Here is a 20,179-nt window from a genome sequence, read left to right as displayed (position 1 = left end):
TGCATGAGTTGCCTGCTCGTGCGAATAAACATCCTCACGCCCCCGAACGCTTCCAAACTTCTTTCAAACATATTACACAGAGTTACAGTTTTTCTCAGTCGCTTTGGTTCATTTCTCAGATCAGAATTAAAATTCTCTAAACTCCTTGTTCAGTCTTCACATCATCGTGTCACTTGTGCACATCAAGAAAGCAGTTTCTCATTTTTTTCAACAAGTTGCAAATGCTTTGGTCCATCCATGCAAATGATTCTGTACAATTCTCTGCTATTTCCTACATTATCAATTGCTTTTGTCATGTTGATCAAAATGTATTATCATGGGTCTCTGTTGATTAGTCTCAGCTCTCACAACATTTAGGCATTAATTCATCACTTAAGTCTTTACATGCAGAATGGTTGAACATGTTATTATAATATGTCAGGATGTTTCTATACATTTCTATACAAACACACCAATTCAGGACAGATTTAGAAAAAAAAATCTAAATCTGTCCTTAATTGGTTAATTGCTCCCAGGTAAATCTTGACTTTCTCTAATGAAGGAAAATGTGTGAAGGGTTAGAATTTTCTGAAATCGTTCAAAGACACAAGAGAATAAATTTCTGATGTGATGAGAATTTGTGTGTAATTCCTACAGCACTGGAAGTACAGTTCTCCCTGAGGAGATTGTCCTATGTTCACATTTCTACTTTTATTTTTTTGTTTTTTTCTTTGTGCTATGCAGCTCTGTTTTCCTTTCTGTATCAATAACATGGTCTGTCAAGAAATTGTAAAAACAGTAAAAGTGTAAACTGAATCTTGTCCAGTCTCTTGCAATCAATCTCCCACACACAAAGGTGTAACTTGCAACTTTCATCAAAACTTACGTAAACCATCTTCAGCATCAGAGCCTTCCACCAGAGTAACTGTTATAATGAGAGCATGAGTAAGCATGCTGTCTTGTCTGTACACAATGAAACAAGGACTTGTCATTGTGACAGCACTGACATGTTCATTGACACAGAAATTTAATTTTGAGCGATAGACTAAGAATTTTGTACAGAAAACTGGCTTTTGCAGGTAATCCATGTTGTTTTGCTACTTGTGCGACGTGTTTTGAGAAATGCACAAACTGTTTTGAGAATTTCAATTCTGATCTGAGAAACGTACTAAAGCAATTGAGAAAAACTGTAATAAGACTGTCATTGCTGGCTTGTAGAATGCTTTTCATTCCTGAAAGGCTTGGCAAAGTAGAGATGTGTTCATTTCATTGTCTGGCTATAGCTTTTGTGGACATGCATTTATCCAGTAAGTCAACAGACCGTTCTCATCTTTCTTTTTTCATCTTTGGCATTGTGTCATTTGAATTATGCTGCATTTTAAGTTTCCCTATTATGGTCATTACTCTTCGTACTCGTCATGCTATCTGTTACTGAAATAAAGACATGCAAAAGTCTCGGAAATGATCTAGCGAAGTTACAGTTACATTCATAACAATTTGTTATTGTAGGTTAGTAGCTCAATATATATTTCATGCAATTCTTGACAATAGCTCTCTTGTTTAATATGTGCAGTATGAAGTGATTTCTCTCTTTTACACACTTTGACTGGGTAAAACGGAGCAGGTATCACTTCCACCCAGAGGTGACAGATATGCGACATATATTTGTGTAGTGCTGCTGGAGCACACCGCAATGACCTCAATCAGTCAAATTTCCCTCTACAAATCATGCCTCGGACAGCAAAGCTTCACACTCCTTCACACTCTTTTCTGTCAGGGAGGCTTATAAGGCTTTAAAGGGCCTAGACACTAAAAAATCTGCAGGTTCTGACAACTTCCCTCCTTACTTTTTATGCCTGGCAGTAAATATCATAGCTGAACCAGTATCACATGTTTTCAGTCTCTCTGTGCAAGACAATGTCATTCCTGATGTTTGGAAATCTGTTTTTGTACTCCCCCAGTTGAAAGGAAGTGATCCTACGGAGTTAAAGAACTACAGAGCCATTTTCAAACTCTGTATCCTCGCTAAGGTTCTACAAAGGCTGGTGCATGATCAGATCAAGAGGTTCTTGACTTTAAACAATATCTTATTTCATCTTCAGTCTGGTTTTAGGAAGCAACAGAGTGCAGTAACTTCTTAAAGTTTTAAATGATATTGTGGAAGCCTTGGACACCAAGGATTATTGTGCTGCATCCTTCATTGATTTGTCTAAGGCATTCAGTACTGTTTACCATGATATTTTATGTCAGAGGCTGTCAGATATAGGCCTATCAGACCATATCTGGTCCTTGAATTATCTCACCAATAGTAAGCAATGTGTGGTCTCCCTTCAAGAAGTTGAAATTAAAATTGGCATTCTTTTTCAGGAACAAATCTTGATTTTCTTTTAATGCCAGGAAACAGCTAGTTGCTGTCACCTTCTTGTCTGTACTTAGTCATGGACACATTATTTACATGAATGCCTCGACCCACTCTCTCAAACTGTTGGATGTTGTTTATCACAGAGCATTTAGATTTACAACAGTCTGTAAAACTCTCACACACCACTGCACTTTGTACTCCTTGGTTAACTGCTCATCAGTGTCCATGTGCAGAATTCTCCACTGTTCATTTACAAATCCATCTCTGGTCTGCTGCCCACATATTTATCCTCCTTCACGTCACATAAACAGTTCAGCCAGTCTTCCCAGGACTTCACTACTTTCAATCCGCAGAGTGCTCATAAAAAATAGCTATTTCTTATTACGCTCCTCAATCGAGAACTCACATCAGACTCTGAAGTTGTCCAACTTGATTCTCCTGGGGGACTTAAATACTATGGAAATGTCATCTGTAAGGATTTGTTCTTTTTCATAGTGTTTTACATTTATTGCTTGGTGCTTTTGCACATCCATTTTGAAGTCTATGTTGTGTGTTGTGTTTTGTCATGTACACCTTTGTAACTCAATGTTATACCGCATTGTTATGTTTGTCTGGTACAGGTCCCTTAATGATGCTTGTCAGTGACTTAGTGTTGTTTTATGTTTTTGGACATATCTCTCTTGAGAATGAGACCACGTGTCTCAATGAGATTACTTGTGTAAATAAAAGTTAAATAAATAAAACAATGTAGCAAGAGAGGTTACATAAGCTCAGTAATAAGCCACATCTGTGCACATGAGTATCCAACAAAAGTTTACTCCAGTACTTCAACAAATACAAATAAAAATTCTTGAAATAGCCTAGCACTACACTCGTAGTTGTATCAACAACTGCACATGTGTCACAATGTTAAAAATACACTAACATATTGTTTGTGCAATGTTACCACACTGATGATGTGTTGTTTACATGTTAAAAATCACAGAATTTTGAACTGATTCGCTTTCCATACACATGGCCTGCATCCTTTCTTGTTGTCCTTGTATCAAGGCATTCAGTGCTTGTCATGGCTCGGTAGTCATTGGCACATTTCAACAGTACTACAAGTGTACTAGCACAATAAAATGAATAGCAAACCATTTGATACACAAGTTCCAATGTATACAGTATAATATTTGGAAAAATAATAAATTTTTTAAGAATCAAAGTTTTTCAAATGTAAAAAAGACAACAAAAAATAATTCAAATTATGCACAGAAAACCTACTTATATTGATTGATATGAGTTGGTATCATTATAATAACAAATTAAATTGAAAATGACATTTACATGTGCATTTCAAAATCATGAGATGTTTGTACATAGCTTTTTTTTTTTTTAGATAATCACGATTTATTACATGATCTTTTTTTATCCCTATGTTGACAAACCTTCAAATGACTCATTCAATTCCTTTGACTTTCAGTTCATCTCGAACTCGGTTGAGGTAATTGGGATCTGGATATCCATAGCTGCAAACACAGTGACAAAATTTCAGTAACACACACAAAAAATGAGCCTGTGAAACTAATGATTTTACATTCATCCATCCATCCATCCTCTATACACCGCTTTATCCTCACTAAGGTCGCAGGGGGGTGCTGGAGCCTATCCCAGCTGACTCGGGCGAAGGCAGGGGACACTCTGGACAGGTCACCAGTCTGTCGCAGGGCTACATATACAGACAGACAATCACACTCACATTCACACCTACGGGCAATTTAGAGTTGATTTTACGTTCAGGTCACAAAAATATTTTTCTCTTGTAATAATGCATGCCATTTCATTGCATATGGAAGAAAACATTTTGTGATATAAGAATATGAAACATGTCAAAACAGCCACACAGTCAACTGTGGAGAACATTTGGTGTGTTTCATAACATTTTACATCCGTCATTCCATTACACTTGTCAATACAATTGTAAACATACAAATGATTACATAAGAGACTCAAATTTGTGAAGGTACATTCTGAGGTGAACCAATAAATGAGCAATAAATAAAATGCAACAATGCAAAATAAGAGTCCTTACTGAGTTGGTCCTCCATGTGTTGAGGTTTTGTGGTGAATATCATTCCATGTGACCATGTTGTTCCTGCCACTGGTGGTAGACCGACCAATAGTGAAGATGAGTCTCTGATCAAAGGCTCGCCTCAGCAGTTCTAGGATCATCCTGCCTTCTGAGGAATCTGGAATGTAAGCTCTCCTGGATACACCTTCATACGGCTGACCAGGGTTTGGATGCTCCTCCTGCAGATGGAAAAGACTTTGTCTATTTAATGGAATCTGTCAAGTTAAAAAGTATTAAAGGTTTTCAGGAGAGTGGGTGTCCACAGTTCTTAGACATGAGTGTGCCTTTTTTTCATTTTTGTCTTAATAACTACTAAAATAATATAATGTAAAGAATACATGTACAGACATTTGCATGCACACACTATTCCATTTCCATTTTAAGGGGGCTGTGAAAAAGTGGACTGTTACAGTATTTCTCTGCTCATTTGTTCACAATTTTGTTTTTGTTTTAAGGTTTACTTTACTACCTGTCTGTGTCACATTAAAAAACAAGGCATGGCAACCTACAGCAACCTATGTCTTACCTTGCAGACAGCAAGTGCTCAATGACCTGAAATTGCCTTCAGCTAACAGAAAATGAATGATTTTTTTTAGCCTCAAAAGTCTACATTGCCTCTACAAATCTGTCCTGATCCGGTCCACAAAACTACGAAAATCAGCAAGAGGACTGAGAATTTATGGATCGTGAGCTCTCTTTTGACAAACAAATTCCAAATATTGTTGAATTGTATCTCCTATTGACATATATGTTCAGGCCCTTCCTTGCTTGCACTAACCATGAGAAGATCATAAATGCATTCATATAATCATGTCTTGACGATTGTTATTCATCATAATTCCCAGCTGCTAGTAGATTAAAATTTAGCATCTGTCAGACAATGAAGTAAAAAGACAAGAACAGTTTAAAAAGGAAACAAAAGAAAATTTATCCCTCCATGTTGCTTCTGTCCTCTTACCTTTTGAATGCCACTTGGAATGTGATAATCAATGATTATTGTTCCATATTTCTCATATCCCAGCAAAGATGAAGAGTTTTGGGTGACGATCATTTTGCCTCCATCAGGCTGTGTCCCAATCAGAATGCCATATACCTCTCCACAGGTTGGACATATGGGCTTGTAGTCGAAAGCTCTTTTCAGACAGTCTTTGCAGAATGAGTGCTTGCATCGCAATGTCTTCTTGTCTTTTGCTAGTATTGATTCCATACAGATTGGACATGTTTCCTCTTCAGGATCTCTGCTGAATGTAGATGAAAGACCCAAGGTTCTACTGCTTGGAGTGTCTGCAAGAACTTTGTTGACAGGGCTCCTGCGTGAACTCTGTATATTTTGTGAGAGAAACTCATTCAGTTTAGCTATCAGTGCAAAAGGTCCCACGACGGTTCGTTCATAGTTTCCGTTGCTGGGTTTAAAAAGAAGGTGTGGAAATTTTCTCTGAAGTTCCATACATTCATGTGGACTCAAATGGACAGATGTGACCTGCAGGTCAGAAGCAGTTCTCTGGTAGAATGTGATGAATTGCTGTCTGACAAAGTCATCATGAAGCCTGTCAGAAGGGTAGGACGAGTCACACCGTGGTCTGAAGGTCACCCGTACTAAGCTATTGGGCTGACTGTGTACTGCTCTGAGGTCAGGCTGAGTCGTAATGACAAACTTGGTACCTTGGATTTTGTTAAGTTTGTCTGCACATTTTTGGTTAATATAGTCCATTACAACCCCAGACACATCCAGATGCTTGGCATGATTTGAAACATGGTTATCTTGCTGAAAGGTCTGTCCATGTGTGGCAGAAGAGGATTGATGCCTTGCTGACTGCAGAGTGTCTACAAGGTTCTCCAGGCGCTCAAAAGTCCCCTTTACTATGTAGCAGCAACCTTTCTTATCAGGTTTGTAAGACTTAAGAATCTTCTTTAATCTCCCAGGGTCTTCATATTTAACTTCATCAATGATGATAGTGATGTTCTTGATATACTGCAGCAGGACATTAGAGCTTAAGTTATTTATTACACCCATAGTTCCATCTAAATGTAGCATGCTATATAGATCTATTCAAAAATATGAATGAACAGTTTCTGTGTTGGTGATACAGTACATTATAATAAGACTGAGATGGTTGCTCTAGAATTCAAAGTGATAAAAAATGTCTAACTCTGCATCAAATCTTTGTTTCATTGAATTTTTATGCAGCAGACAAATGCAAACACATTAATCACTATCCAAGAGCTGAAATTTGAGAAAGTTTTAAAAAGTCATACAGTAAAATGAGGAGACAATTAATAAATGTATATAAACTGTCAGAGTTTTGGGGTCTTATTTATTTTTAAACCAGTGAAATAAATCAAATGATGTCAGGTTTCGGTGTTTGAAGTCATCTATCTAGGTTGCTTTTGAATGCACACTTTTTCAGTTTTAAAAGAAACAAGCCCCTTCTTTCACTAATTGCACATCCTCATTAACTTTCCTCAACTCCTTTCCTTGCGTCACTCGCCGAAAAGATGACAACAGTTATTAACCAAATGAGACATGAGTGCCAGTTAAGTGAGTTGTGGCACAACTGTGTCACTTGTCCACTGTTTTATTATATCTTAACACTGTTTTTATGATCTCTGTCATACAGTATATATTTTTACTTATAACTGAAGTTACAATAGTGAAGAAAAATACAGATGTCATACATTTTTATTGTTTATCTAATAGGCACACAGTGCTAATTACAAAATACTCATGGCACAAAACATAACACAATGTAAATAAAGCTTGACATATATCAGTATTAAATTAACTATAACTTACAAACATTTGTCAGTTCTGCTGCCAATATGAGGCTCATCTCTTTTAACTAATTTCAGCCTCCTTGACTCCTTGGTTCTTCGGCCCGTGAACAGGGGTGGACTGGGGCAAAAACTGTCTCCCTGGTATTTTTGGCCCAGAACAACCCACAACATTATCAGTTGACTGAATCAAGCACGAGTTTTTGAATGCAACGACAACAAACTGACAGAGAAGTCGGATTTTCAGAACAAAAATTCAAAAACATCCTCAGACACCTATACAAATTTGCTGACAATTTGGGGAAAAAAATTGCAATCCAGTAGAGCAGGGGGTATTCAACTAACATTCAAAGTGGTCCAGTCTGAGAAAATGTATTAAAGCAAAGGTTTGGAACATCATAATGTCTAACCTGAATTAGTGTGATATATGTTGATGCAGCCTAGTAGTTTTATTAGCATCTGCATGTAATCAATAACTGACTATCAAAATCAAACAAATTCAGTACAGTTCAAAAAACATTTTGGCAACGTTTTATATAACTTTATATCTTAGAATAAAGTGCAGAGGGCTGCACAGTGATATAGTGGTTAGCACTTTTGCCTTGCAGCAAGAAGATCCCCGATTCAAATCCCGGCCTGAGCCTGGGATCTTTCTGCATGGAGTTTGCATGTTCTCCCTGTACATGCATGGGTTTTCTCAGGGCACTCTGGCTTCCTCCCACAGTCCAAAAATACAACCTAAACCAACTTATAGACATAGTTAACAATACCCAAATCTGAAAAAATGTAAACAATTGAACACTTTTACAGTTTTTTCCTGTCTTATATCTCTCCCCTTGTATCCCTGCTGCTTAATGGGAGAACTGAGCTGCAGGTTGTCCTGCCAGTGTTTTGAATCGTGGCCTGAATGGTGTCAGGGTCAGTCTGGTACGATATTTACTTTGGATTATGTTCATAGTTGAGAAAGCAGCCGCACAGCTGTACGTTTAGCCAAACATATGTGTGCCAAACGCGTGTGCAGGGCTGCTTTCTTCTTGGTGTGGCGTCATTTGTCTTTCTATTTAGTCTGTCCCCCTCTCATCTGTCCCTTGCCTCTCAACTATTTTCTGAACGCTGAGCTTGCTCAACGGCTACAATGCAGAGATTTTATTGGCCGAGTCGCGTCACGTGGGATATTTGAACTCGAACGTAATTGGTCTGTGTGTTTCCTGAGCTGACAACCAACGCCGTGAACACTGGATAAGCTGCGCCAGGATAATAGAAACAAACGTGATATTTAAAATCTCGTTACAGGTCCGGGGGAACCTGTTGACCAGCCCCACTAGACACCGGCCCACCGGGACAGTACCCGGTATGCCAGATGGCCAGTCCACCTCTGCCCATGACCCAGAAATCGATCTTGGTGCAGCATCATGAAAGATGTCTCAATTCTTAAAATTCATATCGAGGAGTGAGAGGTGAGGTTCAAGGAGGCTGCTGGAGGATGACATCTGTACATATTCATCACATTGTGAGATGCTGCAATTTTGATTGTAAGTAAAATGATGTACTATATATTATCATAAACAGTGTTCTGCTCACCAGATGGAGATCATAAAAAACAGTGATAGATTTGAATAAAACAGTGGACAGGTGATGCAGCAATGCCACATGCCAGAACTGATGTTGCTTTAAACTGATGCTCCGAGGTGAGGATGTCTGATTCTGTTAAAAACGTGCGGTCTTTATTCCTCTCTCCTTTCATTTTCTCCTCTTCTCCTCTATTTGAAACTGTGGTGGGAGGGACTTGGACAAGAGGAGAGAAGTTGAAGAAAGGAAACGAGGACGTGGAATTAGTGACATGAGACAGGAGAACAGCAGTGACTACTTGTACTGACACAAAGGTGTGTCCCTGCTGGAGACCCTAGGCAGAATCAACCTCCTTCATCTGTTCACACTGACCAGCTACAAGTATTATTCTTATTAGTAGAACTATTGGAAATATTATTAACAAACAGCACATTAATTGAGCGCTTGTAAATATGAACTATGACAGCATATAAAGTAGCCGACACGGAGTAGGTTGTTGTCATTCATTGGAACACACGATGAACAACGTAGAAGTGTAACAACAATTGGGCTCATTATTCTCCTGGAATCGCCGCATTCTGGACAATTTCGCGCACCTCTCTCCTCGAAAACCAAACACGTTCATGAACTCGGAGAGATCGAGCCGCTGCGTTTTCCTATCTGCTGTCCGACAACAATGACTATCACACTACTACTGGATGTATCTATTCCTACTTTAATATTGCACTTTTTTTTTTAGCCAAATCAAGGCATTTATTCATAAATACATTTGACCTACCTCCATAGTGCAGACCTCTTTTATTTCATTTCCTCAACAACACTTGAGCGGAGCCTCGTCTGCTCGGTGGTTTCACTTTCAGTGTTTACACGTCGGTCATGTCCGACCCCTGTCGGTAACATCGGAAACAACATGAAGTCACCAGTTACAGACGCACTGTAGAGAAAAGACCTTTAATTATTGAATAACAATGAGCCATTACTTTTAGTTATTACTTTTGATGAAAAATATCCATGACAGACAGTGAAATCAAATGCACAACTCAGCATTCGAAGTCAGGTGATCACACAGGCAAGAAACACACGATAGGGGAACAACTGAAGACATTGGAAATGAGACGAGATGGGTACTTTCTGAAAAAAAAATCAGGGAATGATAACTGAGACCCAGAAACAAAGAAAAACAAAACATTGTCTTCATAAAAATGTAATACTATGCTTCACTACACAGTGTTGTGTGTGCTAATTACTTGAGACTCAAAGGACCACAATGTGAATTAATAGTTAATATTTTAAAACTACATTTTGACAGTCCCATGCTAATACCCAGACTTTAAGATGAAGAATGAGAATATCCCAAATTTACGATGCAATTTCATAAAAATATGCAATTATTCTAATTATGTAAAACCAGATGATCTGTAGCCCACGCTGAGTTCTGGGGGATCATCTGTTCTGAGGATCCTGAGCAATTGCCTGCCTTGCCTGGTTTGGTAATCAACTCTGCTTTCACACCCGTAAAATGCAGGATGTTTATCCTAATAAAGTACAAGCACTACTTAAACTGTATTGCTACTTGTACTTTGGCAAAACATCTCAATAGCCTTATTCCACTGCTGGCTCTGTAAATTAAGCTGTAAACTGCAATTTATTTTTTCATAAAAAGGGATTATAGAGAAGGAAGGTGTATACATAGTTAAAAAATACCATGTAAAAAGAGCAATCACAATGATGGGGTCAGTTTATACACCACCATGTGTTCACACAATCTAATGGCACTTTCACATGTAAAGATAGATAGATACACTGATTCACAGAGATAGATAGATAGATAGATAGATAGATAGATAGATAGATAGATAGATAGATAGATAGATAGATAGATAGATAGATAGATAGATAGATAGATAGATAGATAGAATTCAAGGTATGAAGTAGCTCACACATGCTATATCAAGATAGAAGGACAATGTACAAAAGAGCATGCAATTGATGTTCCAATTGTGTTGGTCAAAGAAACAGCATAAGGTGCCTGAAATGCTGGTATTTACAGAAATGTGCAAAAAATTGTTAATATTTAAAATGATGTGAAAATTGGTGTTGTTTACAATAAAAATAGAGTATCATAAGAGTACAGAATGCAGTAAATATCGTATTTTGAAGTATAAAAGGTGCAATGCAAAAATAGAAACCAATAATAATGACTATGAGTTTTGTGCATGGGTCCTGGTGGACCCAGCATTATTGGTTTATTGCACAGTTGAACTGAGTCACTGGAGTGTAGCAGCCAACAGATCAGGTCATGAACCACTGATCTTGAAGCGTTGTGGTGCCTGATGGCTGTGGGGACAAAGGATCTCCTGTTCCATTCAGTCCTGCAGTGCACTGAGATGAGCTCACTGTAGCTGCTCCTCTGTCCAGCTAGGAGACTGGAGCTGGTGGATGGTGTTATTAAGAATGATCTGATCTGAGCTGTCTAAGCGTGTCTCAGCCACATTCCTCAGTGAGTCCAATCTCCTGCCGAGCACAGAATCAGCTTTCCTCACCAGCCTGTTCAGTCACCTGGTGTTCCTCTCAGTCACGCTGCTGCTTCAACAGACCACAGCATAGAAAAGAATGCTGGCCACCAATGACAGGTAGCACATAGCCTACTAAGTTTATTTCAAGGAAAACAAGCCACCCCAAACTTTGGTGGAAGCTACTGCCCTTTTTGTGAACATGTAATTCTTGGGTTAGCTGACTGGCTGTCACAGTTAGGCTGTAGAAATATTAATAGTCCATCCATCCATTCTCTATACACCACTTTATCCTTACTAGGGTCGCGGGGGGTGCTGGAGCCTATCCCAGCTGACTCGGGTGAAGGCAGGGGACACCCTGGACAGGTCACCAGTCTGTCACAGGGCTACATATACAGACAGACAATCACACTCACATTCACACCTATGGGCAGTTTAGAATAACCAATTAACCTCAGCACATTTTTGGACTGTGGGAGGAAGCCGGAGTGCTCAGAGAAAACCCACGCATGCACAGGGAGAACATGCAAACTCCATGCAGAAAGATCCCAGGACGTGAACCAGGGATCTTCTTCTACGAAACCAGCAGTTTCATAAATAATTAGTAGACCTCCAAAACCACAGTTTTCCGCCTCTTCCTCTGCAGTTCTTGTTGAAGCCAAATTGCATTTTCTTCTTCAGATTGTGCTGAACAGCTGTCCTGCTGATTCCAAGCTGTTAGTGTAACACACCTAAAAATTGCCATCTAGAAATTTACACAAATATTTCATATGTTTTGCACATGTTTAAAAGTTAATTTGAATAAATCAGTATGATTTTGTTAAGTACTAGATATGTTAAGTATTCTAAAAGATAAAATAGTATGTACTGAGTCATCAAGATGACATGAGTTTCCTATTGCACTGTCTTCTGCCCTCGGTTAGTTTAACTACATAACTAGACAGCGAGCTAAACATTGAAATGGTTCCAGCAATAAAAGGACACGTTGTTGTCGTCTTTGTCTTTACTGAAGACCATACTTCTTTGTGAAACTGTAACATACAGAACAAGGAAAAATACATAAGCGCTCTTACATACACAATCATAATAAATACCAGTGATAAACATCAGCTATCTCAGGTGTAACACGGTGCTAGGCTAACGTCGGCTTTGGCTTAGCAGCTGATAACCACCATGATAATAGTGACAGCAACACCTGTTGGTAAAAAGGAAGTATAAAACCCATTTTACTGCAGGTGAACTTGCATTATATCAGATGTACTGCTTTACTACTGAATGAGTGGCAGAACACTGCCCGCCTGACATCTGTAAGATGTCATCATTTTTCAACTTATGAAAGAACAACATATGAACATAATTGGTTTGAGTCTGTGTGTCATTCTTTGTGTGAAATCACTGCTTTTCAACTGCCAAAGACTAAGGAGTTATTCAGTGTAAATATATGGTCCTTACCCTTGAACCAGGACGACACTAACGGTGATGATCCCAGACCTTGAGATTTATTTTTGCAGTTTTGTTTAGACCTGGTTACATTAGCAGCACCCTTTCACCACATATTCCTCTTTGTTAAGGACCAAGATGGTTGCCTTCTTGTCATCTCACAGCTTTCTTCTTCAAGGCATTGTTGAGTCATACTTTAGTTTGGATTATTTGTTGGGTTTACATATACAACACATGCAAGATGTTCGCACTTTCAGTACCTCCTGTTTTTCTGTATTGAACTGCTATAAGTCGTTTTAATGTTGTTTAGAAGATGATGTAATTATTTAACTCTGAAAACTCTGTTGAAGTTCTGTTGATAGATGATTAGATAGATTAAATCTTTATTGATCTCACAGTGGAAAAAATCAGTGTCACATCAGCAAATACAAAAAACTACAAGAAAAGAAAAAGAGCAGCACACAGTGCACAGATAGTTAAAATAGTCACTTTCTCCTTCACGAAGAAATATAAATGTTTACAGAATATTTGTGAGTGGGTGAGCTGAACTACTTGGAGCAGGCTTGATTGTACAGTCTGACTTGCAGCAGGAGGGAAGGATCTGTGGTGTCTTTGCGTAAGACATCGCAGGTGAAGCAGTCTGTCACTGAAAGAGCTGCCCAGTGATCTTACTGTTGTGCAGATTTTCTGTAAATACAACCACATGTAGTCTAAGAATTATTATTTCCAAGGCTGTAAATGCTTATCTCAAAGGCCGAACCTTTATGACACCGTACAGACGTATAGCTGTAGAGAGGAGAGTCATGCATTCGTATACAATAACTTTGAAGTTACACTGAAGTGTCCGAGCAGCGCCTGAAAGCAGCAGCTGTGGCCATGCTCAGAGTGTCCAGCAGAGGTCGGTGGAGCTCCACGCTGCTGTCACGTCGTTCATGACGCTGCTGGCCGACATGTGACCGTCCTGACACACAGCAGCTGAACTGCCAATCAAGCACTTTAGTTTATTTAACAGTGCGTTTCTCTGTTTTGTCACATAACATGTTCCCATTAATTGGACTCTGAAGCTCAGTGAAGGCCGTCATTGCTGTGATCTCTACGTCTCAGGCACCGTATGTATGGACAGAAGGCTGAATCCCAGATGACTGGATGAAAAACTTCCTTTGATTTGGACTGTTTGCTGCTATTGCTGTTTTAGCCTGACCTATTGAAGCTATGCTGTAGGCTGTATTGTGTGTACAATTTTCAACAGTAGCTCTCTTGGCTAAATTGGCATAATGTGTGAACACAGTGCTTGAATTGTGGTGTGAAGTTTGATTCTCGTCGTTTAGCGCGTTACTAAAAAGCGCAAAAATGAACAATCAGTGAGCCCAGTAACTGTTGGGGTGTGCGTTTCTCTGTTTGTCTGCGAGGAAATAAGAAAGCTTGCACTATCGTTTATTACTTTGTGGTAGTCTCAATAATTATTCGTGTTTAATGGGAAAGGGTTTGTGCTATATATAAACACATTTTTGTTGTAATTCTACAACAATTTTAAAGATTAAAAAATAAGAGGTATGAAAATTGTTACCAAAATGTCAATAACCTGTAATAAATTAGAAATAGGCCTATTGTAAATCCATATTATAGAAATTGTCATAGAAAATGTGCAAATTAATCAACAATACTAAAATATATATATATATATATATAATTTTATACTGCGGGTAAAAATATGCAGTCGCGCTCTGACCTGAAATGAACATCCTGCCTGATGTTGCTGTCCATCCACAGAAGAGAGAGCTCTGACAGCAGTCCCAGTATCAGGAGGATCGGATTGACAAGGTTTAGACATCTGTCAAATTCAGCCAATAGAATATACATTAGTAATATTGAAAAACCCACTGTGAGCAGGGATTAAGTCCACTTTTTAATCTGGTCACAGAAGTCAGATGGAAGCAAGCCGACGCGTCCGAAGCATCATAGACAGCAATCACCGTCGCGATGTTAGAGAAAGACATTTTATTACAATTATTCTGAATAAAAATGCATGAAATCATTTGACCGTAGACCATTAAATATGTTTCAGTGTACTCAAATCGATCATCCTCTGATGGAAAGTCAAGCTGCGTCTTGCTGCTGTCGGATGAAAACTAGCTTTGGTCGTTTTGCTGTTTCCAGGTCAGTAGAGGATTACAGCGCCTGTATGTGTTGAGGATATTCTCCTGCCTGCAGGTTCATGAACCTCTCTGAAAACACGGCCGTCTGCCTGGGAGCAAATCATCATCAATTATGAAGCTTCAACCCAGGAATGTTTTTCTCCTTGGTGGAAACTGTGGAAGCAGCACCAGAATGAGCAGCTCCAAACCGTGGCTCCACGTCTGAGCGGCTGGAGACTCAAAGTCGCAAATTTGGAAGCAAAGGTGTTACTGTTTAACACGTGTGCCTGTTGTTAGGGTGGCACCTATTAATAAATAAATGAGGGTAAATGTAGACAGATTTTTTCAGTGCAGATTTTCTTGAGAAATGTAGTTTAGCTTCTCAGCATGTCAGTCCTGATAATGTACTACTAATAATATGCTGCTATTGTAGTATTTATTTCCCCCACTTTGTCCCCGGAATGGCAAAAGACTTATTTACTATTTAGTCAGTATAATAGCTCAGCTGGTTGTTGACCCTTTCAGATTCTGGCTCTAGGTAAGTGAGATTTAATTCAAGCCGTTTGTACTCCATACATAATAATTCCATTCTTCCAATTCAAAAATGATTTACTCGATTTTTCTGCATAGAGGATTTTGTTTGTTTTGAAGGATGTAGTTCTGCGTTATTCTGGAACGTTAAGGCTTAAATATGCTCTAAACCTTTCGGTGCTTTATTGCGATGAAGCCCGTTTCTTAACTCTAACGGAGATTTTACAGATAAAAATGACCGACTCTTTCTGACATTATGGTGCCGCTTCACTCAGCTCCACTGATATTAAAAGTGATGGTGCAAAACTACCTAGCACATTATTTGGCATCTTATTAACCCTCGATGTGTGACATATCTTTTTTTTTTTTCTTTTTTTTTTAACAGAGTAACACTGCGTTAGATAATTGGACAAAAGCCCAAACAACACACTTAGAAATATGTGCTTTTTGAGAGCAGTGATAAAGAAGAACTGCTTGAGATTTAAAAAAAAATATGAATGGATGAGACTAACAGAATTACAGTCTCGGAGCTGAGGGGGACCTACCCAGTTCCTTCAAGTGTGCGCGGTGAAATACATCAGTGTTTTAATGCCATAATGTATTAATACATCGATGTTTCGAATATAACAAAGAATAATGCGACTGTACTTCAAATTTCACCCCTTTATGTCCAACTCAAGCGTGTTGTGGTTCATATGGAAATATTGTTTACAATTAGATAATAATGTAACATCCTTCTTTGTTGCCAATGTCCCTGCCATTTTTGCAATTCTGTAACAATGTTGCCTGCAGCATCACAGACACAGGAACTGACATGCTGCTGTTTGTTGCTGCAGACAGTGGCCATTGTTGTGAAGTATCCTTCACTCAGTTACTCATTAACTCGTATTCATGGAGCACTAATTGTTGTTGTATGGGTGTTGTCAGTGTGGGCTACATGAGTGCTTGTCCATATTCTTCAGATTTGGTGCCCTCTGACCAAACCCCATGACAGTGCTAGAATCACAAATCACAAGATGACACATTTATAGGAGATGCTGATCCCAGATCTGCAGTGTGATGTGAAGTCCATCTTCTTCTGTGCTAAAACACTGAACACCTATAGATGTAATGAATACCTTTCCTTGTAGAAATGGGTGTCTAACTTGTTTCATGTTCTATGCTAACCTGATGCCAGTGGTACATTGGACGTTTAAAGTCCAGCGACAATTACTCATTCTTTTTCCATTCTGTATTTTTTTCCTTTTTCTTTTTTTTTTTTTTTTTTTTTTTGTCATGGAAAGTGATTAGACGGGCCTTTGGGGAAATATTAGAATTTATTTTCTCAGTTTGCTCTCAGTGGATGGAAGGTCATGGCTGTGTTTGATTAACTCCAGCTCCAGCAACCAAACTTGTACTGTCTCCTGCGTCTTCTTAGCAATGATGCTGTGTGTCACACCAGTATCTAAATAAACCAAGGTAATCTTTGTAGTTTGTAGTGAGCTGTCATTTGGCTGTGAACCAGTCTGACTGTCTGCTGTAGCTTAAATGTACAGCTTTATTAAGAAAAAGTTGTTTTCATTTTGATTGTAATGGTATTTTCCAGACAACACAGTTGTGACAGTGTAGAACTTAATGGTTTGTTTCACTGAACTCTTCAAAAAAGAATTGTAAGAGACTGAGGATTTGTAACACACCAGTTTCAGGTTTCATTGTCAGAGCAGTATTGGTATCTTCTTTTTTGGACTGGACAATACTGATCTGTTGTGTGTGTTGGGCCTACTGGTTGATAATGAGCAGAAGCCCACTGCTGAGCCTCAGTAGAAAATCATTTGGTAGGTTATAATAAACAATAAACAAAGATAACATTTAATAAATAGAAATTCACAATTTTTAAATCCAACTCTGAGTGACAGACAATATTAACAGGCTTTAGGAATATTTTTAATACAGTTTTAGTGACATCAGGAACGGGATGAAACCATTTGTTTTAATTAGCATGGACGTTAAAATTATTCAAATAATTCAATAAATGAATGATGTCTCCTATGAATATAGCCCACTTTCCCCTTTTAATTTATCCTTAAAAGTTCATTTTATTCCTCAGACTGATGGTTTGATTTCTGTACTGTAATGTTTGAGTTCTCCATTGATGGTGATTTATAAATGTTTTAAAATTTATGTCAGCTGATTCCACACAATTCCACACATATGTCCTTGTAGTTTCCTTGTAGATTATATGTAATCACCAAGGTATGTATATTTGATATATTTGAGAAAATGAAAATGCATGCCTTAAATGGTAAATATCAGAACTATTTGGTTTACTCTTTCATAAACATGGGATTTATTAATCATAGCACAGTTTGACCTGTTGAGGCTTCTGGTGATTTTTCAGTGGGCTCAGATCTGAAGTTGATGGAATTGATCTTCAGCACAGCCAGGCTGCAGGAAGCAAAACTGTCAAATGAGCAGCTGCAGTGGGCATGGGTTCACCAAGAGGGCTGAATTACTTTTACTTTTTTACTGACTGGAAATTACTGATTGGCAGCGCAGATGAGAGCTGAGAGATCAGTTTTCATCTTGTTAATGAGTCACTGTTATGTTTATTAATTCTGATTCAAGGCTGGTTGGAAGAAGTAAACATCTACTTGCCATACTCATCTAATAAGCCTGCAGTACACATTGCACAGTTACAACAGAAGAAACTTGTGCCCCCATGTGTTCACCAAGGAAGGATAGACTATAGACGCTTCCACACTGTAAACATGTTGCACACTTTCCTGAATACATGAGGCGTGGCCAACATGCACATCTGGTGAAGTCACCTCACTCCAACCCTAACTCTATCATCAAAAGCCGAAAGGCAGATTGTCATGAGCAGTTTCTGCTGACCAAACCGCTCAGTGGTAATACTACTTGCTCTCTTCTGTATGGTTCTTTATCGAATAACCAATGTTAAGCAGTGAATTCCCTTATTACAACTTGGGAACAATCCATCTATCACTTGTAAACTGAAATCTGCCTGTGCTGTTCAGTGTCCTGTTAGAGTAAGTTTTTGTAGCACTTCCAGCTGGGCAGGGTGATTCCATAAAGTTTGGCTAAGTTAGAATAAGTAAACTATCATTGTTAAAAGCAGCTAGGGACTGCATCTTGTAAGGGAAGGTATGTGTCATGATGTGTGACTTTAATGCACTAGGCATATGCTAACTTATTCATTTTTTATCAATCAATCAATCAATCAATCAATCATACAATCAGAAATTATTTGTATAGCCCTTTACAACAGTCTGAAGGGTGACCAAAGTGCTTCACAGTAAAAGCAAGAAAATAAATGAAAAACAATACAGTAACTTAAAACAGGACAAACAATCACACTCGTGCTCACACCTACAGGCAAATTTAGAATAATCAGTCAACCTCAGCATGTTTTTGGACTGAGAGGAAACCGCTGCATGCACAGGAAGAACACGCAAACTCCATGCAGAAAGACCAGGAAGGCTGGGACACGAACCAGGGATCCTCTAGCTGCAAAGCGAGAAGTGCTAACCACCACGCCACTGTGCAGCCCGTAAAATACACAATAAGACAATACAATAAACACCAATAAAACAGCACTAAAATATACATCTAAAAGAAATTAAAGAACTAAAATAATATCCGTCTTATAATCGAAGCAATTCTCTGTTCTGTTTTTGTTAATTTCTTAATAGCATGTTTATGTAAACACAGATTAGCTTTTAATGGTAAATAAAAATTCATTTTGCATTCTTGTTAGTGTGTGCATGCTGTCAACAGTTGAGATGCAAATATTACAGCACTAATAGAGTTCATGTGTGCCTGGATATGAGCTACTGCAATGAATCGATCCAACTGAAACTAGTACTGACCCTCAAAACAAATTGGGGATGAAATAGTTTTTCTGAATTTTCTGCTTTGCTTCAAACCAACAGGGATCTTTTGCTGTTTGCATCATGTTTAAATAATTCCACCATTTTATTACCAGACAAATGAAAAAAAAAACTGCACACAGCTGTGAAAAACAAATTTTACTCTTCGATGTGACTTTATGCATATGTTTACATTTAACCCAAGTTTTACTTAGCTTAGCAGACTCCATTGGGCTTTGACACTAAACAGACGTCTTGCCACTTACTCCAGGGTTTCCCTCAGCCTAAAGAGAAGCCATTCTTCTTGAGCACTAAGCCTCTGCCTGAGGAGACTTGAAGGCATCACTTAAAGGTGGCAAAATGACAATCTGACAGATGCCCTGTTTAGACTACTAGCCTTTATGCACTGACACACATGCATTTCCTTCACAGGCAGAAGATATGGTTACTAATGGACCTCTGTCAGGTGACTGCTTTTGCAAAGACTATAGAGATAGTTACCATGGAAACAGGCATAAATTAAGCCCCTTAAACGAGCAGAAATGTGTCCATGTCCTTTATGCTCTACCTGTTTCCCCTCTAAAAGGTACAAAATTTATGATGGTCTAACAGAGGAAGTAACTTTTCAAGCAACATTTGACATTTTGGGCTCAGAAAATGTATTAAGATGCCAAGATTGACAAATTGAAACTCCAGCCAGTGGAGACCTTGAGAGAGGCCTCAAACATGGCACAGCACTCTCTGCCATTTTTCTTTTCAGCTCAAGAGCCCTTTAGAATCTGTAACAGATAAATAGGAAGTTTTGAGAACAGTGTAAATAGTTCTCATTATCATTCCATGCTCAGTGCCAAAGGGGCAAATACTGGTTTGTGTTCGAGAAGGGAATATTGTTTACA

At 38.6% G+C, this 20,179-nt stretch overlaps 1 protein-coding gene across 1 annotated transcript; it reads right to left on the bottom strand.

Annotated features, from left to right (window-relative positions):
• Positions 1–3,141: 3,141 nt before the first annotated feature.
• Positions 3,142–9,699, bottom strand: si:dkey-3h3.3 (uncharacterized protein LOC100144568 homolog). Its single transcript, XM_022201079.2, has 4 exons — positions 9,574–9,699; positions 5,413–6,426; positions 4,416–4,633; positions 3,142–3,852 (listed from the first exon to the last, which is right to left on the bottom strand). The coding sequence occupies exons 1-4, from the start codon at positions 9,577–9,579 to the stop codon at positions 3,783–3,785; spliced, it is 1,308 nt and encodes a 435-aa protein (XP_022056771.1). The 5' UTR covers positions 9,580–9,699; the 3' UTR covers positions 3,142–3,782.
• Between the last annotated feature and the right edge of the window lie 10,480 nt (positions 9,700–20,179).

The sequence above is a fragment of the Acanthochromis polyacanthus genome, chromosome 7 (genome assembly GCF_021347895.1).
Source record: "Acanthochromis polyacanthus isolate Apoly-LR-REF ecotype Palm Island chromosome 7, KAUST_Apoly_ChrSc, whole genome shotgun sequence".
Taxonomy (NCBI): Eukaryota; Metazoa; Chordata; class Actinopteri; family Pomacentridae; genus Acanthochromis; species Acanthochromis polyacanthus.
The sequence above is the reverse complement of the archived record's forward strand: the minus strand, read 5'-3'. Positions and strand labels throughout refer to the sequence as shown.